The sequence below is a fragment of the Astyanax mexicanus genome, chromosome 7 (assembly GCF_023375975.1).
Source record: "Astyanax mexicanus isolate ESR-SI-001 chromosome 7, AstMex3_surface, whole genome shotgun sequence".
Taxonomy (NCBI): Eukaryota; Metazoa; Chordata; class Actinopteri; order Characiformes; family Acestrorhamphidae; genus Astyanax; species Astyanax mexicanus.
Window position 1 is genome coordinate 35,035,853 of NC_064414.1, and position 7,825 is coordinate 35,043,677.

Consider the following 7,825-nt stretch of genomic DNA (forward strand, 5'->3'; position numbering starts at 1 on the left):
GAGCAATATGCCAATTTCACGATTCATTTATCCAACAACATAGAAATATACTGGAATATTAGAAATATAGTGGAATTCAAATAAAATTGAATGGCTTGAAAGTATCAACGGATTTAGGACATTTATTATTTTTTATTATATTATTTGTCGAATAATTACCAAGGTGTGTATATATTTATGTAGGTCTGCTCTCTTTTTGTAAACCAGCTCTGGCTCTAAAGACGTGCCTTGCGTAGCTCCTCCTCCCACTGTGAAAAAACAACAGTGCGCATAGTTTCCGGAAATTAGGAAACTCGTGATGGCAGGAGGCGAGGCAGAGAGAGGATGAGCTGCAGTTGTGGAGCGCAGGGAGATTCGGGCCTTTTAGAGAGGATTTTATCAACACTGTGACACTTGGAACTATAATGGACGCGTTAAACCCGGCTGCGGACAGAAGTGTGGAGCAGGATAGAGCTGACAGCGCTGTGAACTGAAGCAGGGAGGATATCTCCGGGTCTGTCCTGGACTACTGACTGTAGCTGAAAGTGTGAGTTCAGTAAGCTAGCTAACGCTGCCTAAGCGCTCGGTTTGCTTCCTAGTGTGGATTTTTTTCGCCTTCAGCTAATATGACACGACATGCTCTGGAGCAGGTGACAGATTTCGGGGATTTTACAAGAGGTAAAGAGCTGAAAGAGGTTTTAAAGCAGTCTTTTAACAGCAGCAGCCCTTCACAGAACTGTCTGTCGAATGTGCGGGTCAGTCCGGATGGCCGACACATTCATGTTATCCAGCAGACTCCCAAAAGTGGTCTCATGACATGTGACAAATATCAAAGAGCCCATCTCGTTCAGTGCCAGAAGCAGCTGGATTTGGTGTTGACACGGAATCTCCCGATTGTTGATGTGATTTATTTTGCTCATAGCTCAGCAGATGATGGCAGTACAGTTCTGGGAGTGATCTTTGAGAATGGCAAAGTTGAGTTCTGGAGGTTTTCTGAGAGGAAATCTGGTTGGAACTTGTTCCACTCTGCCGATCTGTGTAACAGCCCCAGAGCAAAGATTGTGTCTGTCTGCCTGTGTCAGAATTTCATCATCTGGTGTGAGGAGAGACCCCCATCAGAGCTTCAGAGTTCATCAGTCTCCAGCGTGCCTCGTAATAACTTCAGATTCTGCATCTGCAAAAGGACTTTTGAAGTGGATGAAGGAGGTGTCAGTTTGGGGGGGGTGAAAATTGCCCTACACAATAATCCTTGTTATCTGGTTGTCAGTTCTGGAGATCTTGTGTATCTGTTGCCGGATACAAATGAGCATCCCATCATCCCTGTCTCAAAAGTCTTCCTGGCGTGGTCCCCTCAGCACGACATCTTCAAAGTTCACAGTGTGAGCAGTGGAACTCTCCTCATCAGAAATTCCACAGCAAACAAAGAGTCTGACTTTAAGAGACTTGTCACAGACTGCATCGGAATTCTCTCCCTCAACATCACGCCCCCTGACATCTGTGGCTTTTGTCCAACTGGAGCTGGAGATCTCCTGCTCCTCCTCAGCACCGGATGGGTCTGCACTATGCAGAGAGATGGGGTCTTAAGGCACATTTATAAACTCCCCGACAACTGCCTCACTACCTGTGGGACACAAAACAGCCTGAAGCTCTACCGTGACATCATTGCATTAACAGCAGGCAGGATGATGTACTTGATCGATGCTAAGTGTGGCCTGGAGATGCAGAGAATCACTCTGAAAAGGGAGGGCCTTCTCTTTGTGAACTGTTTAGAGAGCCATTCCCCACAGATGCTCTCAGAGTCTGGGTTATTTGTGGTCATCCAGAGGGAGGTGGAAGCAAAACTCAAGCCGTCAGGAGCTCATTCAGAGAACATCAATCCCAGTGCGATCTTGGCCGAGGCTGTGTTTGAGGAGGCTTGTAAATATTACCAGCAGCGAAGTCTCAGCACCACACAGCTCACGGTTGAGAAACTCAAGAAGGGCGGGATGTTTCAGGCACCCATCTCGCTGGCAGCCATCATCAGGGATTACTTGAGCAATCAGAAGATGAAAAGTGCAGGACATGAGAAGCTGTTAAGCTCCCTTGACTCTGAGCTCAAGAGTCTTGTTGCCCTTGAGGACATTAAAACATCAATGGTGAAGGCCTCAGAGAAGAATCTTGCGAATAGCTGTGAGACTCTGGTTCATCAGGAAATCTCTAGGCTGCTGAGCTCAGAGATTGATAGGGAAAACCTTCAGTACCTGAACAGCATCTTCAACTTGTTTCCCACTGAGACCTGGCAGGCTGTGCAGACGGTTCTCCAGCTCAGATGCAATGGGGAGGGTTCGCTGTCTAGCAAGGCTCCAGCTGAGTTGTGGAAGATTGTGCTGTGCCCTGTCCAAACAACGGCTAACTTCACCCACTGCAATGGTCAGCAGTTACAGACGCATGCTCCAGCCAATGTAGCAGTGCCTGTGTTTGAGTTGCTGTGTCACACCATCTTTAAATTCCAGCCCAGCTGGCTGCCAAGGTTTCTGGAGCTGGCACAGCAGCAGTCTGTCTCCTCTACCACTTCTTCCTGGAGTTTCGGAGTAAAGGAGAGCTCGGAGAGTCTGCCGTTATATAAGCGGGCCCTCGCTGTGCTCCCTTGCAAAGGTGCCTACCAAGACCTGGAAGTGGAGCTGCTGTTGTGTAGCCAGCGGCCTAATGCAGTAATGCAAGCCCTCCGCATCCTCATGGGCCTAGGTCAATGGGATCGTGTTACCCAGGTGGCGCAGAGGTTCTGCTGCCAGAGCCCCCTTCTCAACAAAGAGATTTTCACCACCCTGCTGTGTGAAGTGTCCCAGCACAGACACCTGGACCCATACCTGGACTTATTGTGGGCCCTGTGCCCAGAGGACATGACTGTGACTGGGATTCTTAACATTGTGCTAAAGAACCTGCCCTCCTCCGGGCAGTCCTGCACAGGGCCGTTCCAGGGTTCACAGCACAGCAGCCAGCTTACCATTGGGCTCCTGAAGCCCCTGCTGACTAAAGTTCTCCAGCGAGAGACCAAACCCAGCCAGAGGTACGCAGACATCCTCCAGTCACCTACCCACCCGCCCCCTACACCTCCACGCCAAGTTAAAGGTCTACCAAAGGTCACCACTGAGCTGGACATTGACCTCAGTGAGAGAGGTCCCTCTGGGTCTCAAGTCGGCCTCGTCTGACATTCCCACACGCAAATCATCTCACTCACTGTCTTAAGTGACTGTATTTCATGCACAGGATATGCTGGAAACTTACTTACAGATCTTACAGACTGTTGTTGTTGGGTTTAGATATTTAAAAATGTAATGCGAGGCCTTGGAAACTACTGATTGGTTTGTAGTGAACATCAGAAGAGAAGATTTTATTTGAATGTGAATATGTTTTATTGTGCCTTTATTTTTTAACTTCCTCCAATTTTTCCTTTTCTGTTTCATGCTGGCCTTACTAAAGGTGTTGGAAAAGCACATAAACCTTTTAAATAATTTCATTATATGGAGTATTGTATGAAATATGGCCTACAGGTGGGGCTGGACAATAATGTAATAAATTTAGTATATATGGGAATAGAAAATGTTGATATAATGATGATATGATTTTTCAGATATTGCAATATACATTATTTACAGCATTGGTCATTGACGGATGCTCATTACATGGTGCATTACATGAGTTGGGAAATTCATTGTTCAGAGGTATGTACATACAGATATTTATTATAATTGTTCATATCTGTATTAAACATACATAGTATTAAACCATATATATTGTGATACAGATTTTGTCCATATTGTCCAGCCCTACCTACAGGAAACTTTGGTCATGATAGAGCTATTGAACACATTGTCTAATTCCAGGCCTCACACACAGTGTTAAGAAGTGAGGTTATAGGTGTGCTGTTCTGCATACAGCAGCTTAGAGCTACCTGAGGTTCAGTGTCTTGTGCAACTGCAGTGATGAGAGAAAATACAGGCATAAAAACACTTCTGCCAGCTCCTGTCCGTAAATATTTCATTTAAAAACTTGCTGTGAACACTACATTAGAGACATGCAATAACGTGTATTGTAAATTAAAATGTGCATGTGCGGAGGTTTAACACTTGTCCTAGTAATTTAATGAAGGAGTGCTTGTAAATGCTTTTAAAATATAGTTTGCTTCTGAAAACATGACTCTTTTATTGGCACATTGATGTAGAAACAAAATATCAGAAAACACTATTATTAATGAAAAAAATAATGAAATATAATTAAAGACTTGTTGAATATAAGCCATTTTTAAGACTCGTCTGATGTTATTTTTTTATTTTCATGGTGTTCTTACCTTATTGTTGCATATACAGCTCTGGACAAAAAAAAGAGAACACTCCAGTCACTTCATTCACTTCTGAATCAGTTTCTCTTTTCACAGTTTTCATGCGTCTTGGCATGTTCTCCTCCACCAGTCTTACACACTGCTTTTTTTTAATAAACTTATGCCACTCCTGGTGCAAAGTTCAAGCAGTTCAGCTTGGTTTGATGGCTTGTGATCATCCATCTTCCTCTTGCTTATATTCCAGAGGTTTTCAATTTGGAAAATCAAAGAAACTCATAATTTTTAAGTCTCTTATTTTTCCCCCAGAGCTGTAGATTATATATACATCGATCAAGTAAAGCATTATGACAAACTCCTTGTTTCTACATACATTATTTATTTTTTTAGCTAAGCATCAGCTGAGCATGTGGGAGCCCTTTGTAAGTCTATATTTACAGACTAGTCATTTTTTTTCTCTGTATACATTATTATCTTCCTTTCACTTCCTCTTAGGTAACAGAATGCTGCCCACAGAATGCTGTTGTTGGTCTATTTTCAGTCCAGCAGTGACACTAATGTTTAAAAACTCCAGCAGCACTGCTGCATCTGACCCACTTACCACCACCATGCCAGTGTCACTGCAGTCCTGAGCATGATCCACCACCCTAATAATAGCTTCTTATTGCTGCCCCTGACCATTTGAACACAAACATTAGTGCTTCATTAGTGTATATATTTAGCTTCAAATTGACACTAAGGTGTTTTGCTGTTATTCTTGCTGTTACTGTCTGGAGGATTTTACGTTTGGTGACATGCTAACCTATTTATTAGCGTTATTTAACTTTTTTTTTCTTGCTGGCTAAATAAACTAAGCTGTTCCAGTTGCTAATAATCAGCTTTAGGTTTCCCTGTAGACTACAGTAGTTGTTGATACACAGTCATACTTTGTGTCAGAGGCCTGAGATCGTACCACAGGCAATGCACTCTCATGACAGACTCAAACCCACCCCCCACATTCCATAGGACTAAGCAGCAGCAGCAGCAGTTACAGCCCGGGCTCAAATTGAATTTTCAGATAAATTCTATTATGCAGCGAATGTCGGTGACTAACTTCTAAATGAAGCAGGTTTGCTCAGGCTTGTGCAGTACTGCACCGGTTTAGCACAGCTAATTAGATTTTGAGGTTCCTCTTCAGTCATACTTTTTTCCATCTCATGACCAAAAAAAGTGTTTTTGATGTCACAACAACAGTAACTTCTTGAAAGTGTTTTTTATTTTTCTTTGTCATTTTAAGCTCGTTTCTAAGAAGAATTTCTCTTTTTGTGTTGTTTGGTCAACCTAGAGCATGACATCGTTGATTCAGATGTAGACATTTGACATCAGCTTTAGTGTAATTTACCTGTAAAAACTGCATAATGCCATTGAGAAATCACTTTTGGTCACTCCTTGGTTACTCAGATAAACTTTTTTCATAAGAAAAACCTTTAGCGATTCTCCTCAACTGGTGGGTCGGGACCTAAAAGTGGGCCGTGGACAGCTTGTAAAAAAATAAATACATTTAAAAATACATTTAAAAACTATAATTAATGCTCATCTGATTTTGTATTTGTTTTTTATTTGGGGAGTGTTTCTTACTAATTCACTCTGAATGCAAAGAAGTTAAATATGTAATTTTGTGGCCTTATTTATTTTTTGCAGTTTTGCTATTTAATTTTACTGTAGTAACTTTTATACATGTAGTTGTCATGTTCCTCCTCAGTTTCTTGAAAAATGTTTTTAAATTCACTTTGCATGAATATGTATGTTTAAATGAGTTTTTGAAGGCCGTGACTTAATGACCATAAGACCAGGCTGAGACCAGTTGAGAATCCCTGCTTTGGATAATGTAAATGTTAAATGCCTTAAATGTCAATTAACCCTTTAAGGTATGGTGGTCACGGTAAGAAAAAAATATATATATATTCTCACTTTGCAATTGTGTTTAGGGAGGAAATCTAAATCTGACAATTTTGAGTGTATTCTGTGGACGGTTAAAACAGTAGCTCACAGGAAGTGATGTAAGAGCTGTTCTTACACAAAGCTGAGTAAGGAAACCCAAGTAAGGAAATTTTTCCAGCCTGCTGCTACCAGTTAATGCATAGTGGTTATTCAGAGACTTCAAATATGACCTTTAACTTTGCACCTTAGTGTAATGGTTTGTAATTTGTTCATTTCACTAAAACATTTCAGGACATTTTGAAAGAAATTCTCCGTGTACACCTGCAAGAGTCTAAAGATTTTTTAACCACGTGTAAAAGTTAGTAATCTTTATTTTTAAAACTGAGATGAGACGAAACCAGATGTTAACAGGACTTTATTGCAACTCATAGAATGTACAAAATCTAGGTTTGAATATTTTACAGGGCTAATCGACTTCTAATCAATATTTTATTGCCATCCAATACACATTAATGTTCTATAAATACCTAATATTATTTGCTGTAGAGTTACACATAGTGGGTTTATTGAGTGCTCTTATGAGCCATTAATCCAGATGCTGGGTATTAACCTAAATATCAGTCATTACTCTTGCTCTGTTTTTAAGACTACCATGCTTATTGAACAGTGCAACTAGAATACCAGCTGGTGTGATATAAATACAGGGTATCAATAAATTACAGTGTCCTTAAAAAGTCTTAAATACGTTTGTCTAAGAAAAAATTAAAATTTATCTTAAAAAAAATCTAAAAATCTCCATCTCCCACAGGTCTTAAAAATGACAGACAATAAATACACTTGTATCTTTAAAACTGGTTTTCTTCTTGTGCACTGCATTTTACAGTACTGAACCCATGAAGGGACATTGTGTAATTTATTTGTATTTTATTTTTTTCAGGTAATTGGGTCTATTTCTTAGGTAAAAAAAAGTGATGCTCACCACTAACTATGGACCAGATACTATGTGGCCAAATGAGCAGTGTTTTTTCTATTAGTATCTAGTGTTCACCGCTTTTTTTCTTTTGTTTAGCTAAAAACACACTATGTACTCTCAGGACCTTGTATTGCAGTTTCCCAATTTAATATTCAAGTTAGCTTACTTTTTTTTTTTATAAAAGACTGAACTAACTAGAACCAGTGACATTAAGTATTGCTTTTAAGTAGCGTAGATGATGCTGTAGACATGGGGGACTTGTAGGCATGGGCGTTAGGTAACCCCAGATTTGCACTGGAGCCTATTTTCAGTACGACCAGCTCCTTTTTTGTGCGCAACACTGAAAATACAGTTTTTATTCAGTAATAAAAATACATTAATCACAAGCTTACTGTAAAGTCTGTTAACCTAATATTGTTGTGTGTTTGCCTTTTTGTTATTACAAAGTATTTTTTTTGCTGAGTGTTATTAAAGGTCTCAAATTTAATGTACCCATAGATGCCGATATCTTGTATATATGGCTGTGTCTGAAATGTAAGAAATGTTGTCTACTCAGACAAGATTCCCAGAAGGAAGGTACCCAGTTCTATCTGGATCAAAGTTCAGTTATTTAGAGTATTATTTTATTGGGTGAAAAT

The 7,825-nt window shown here is 40.5% G+C and overlaps 1 protein-coding gene across 1 annotated transcript; it reads left to right on the forward strand.

The window, feature by feature from the left end:
• Positions 1 to 255: 255 nt before the first annotated feature.
• On the forward strand, positions 256 to 4,257 carry LOC103041861 (HPS6 biogenesis of lysosomal organelles complex 2 subunit 3). The gene has a single exon (XM_007249476.4). It carries the CDS (start codon positions 606 to 608, stop codon positions 3,165 to 3,167), a length of 2,562 nt encoding a protein of 853 aa, XP_007249538.2. The 5' UTR covers positions 256 to 605; the 3' UTR covers positions 3,168 to 4,257.
• The last annotated feature ends 3,568 nt before the right edge of the window (positions 4,258 to 7,825 follow it).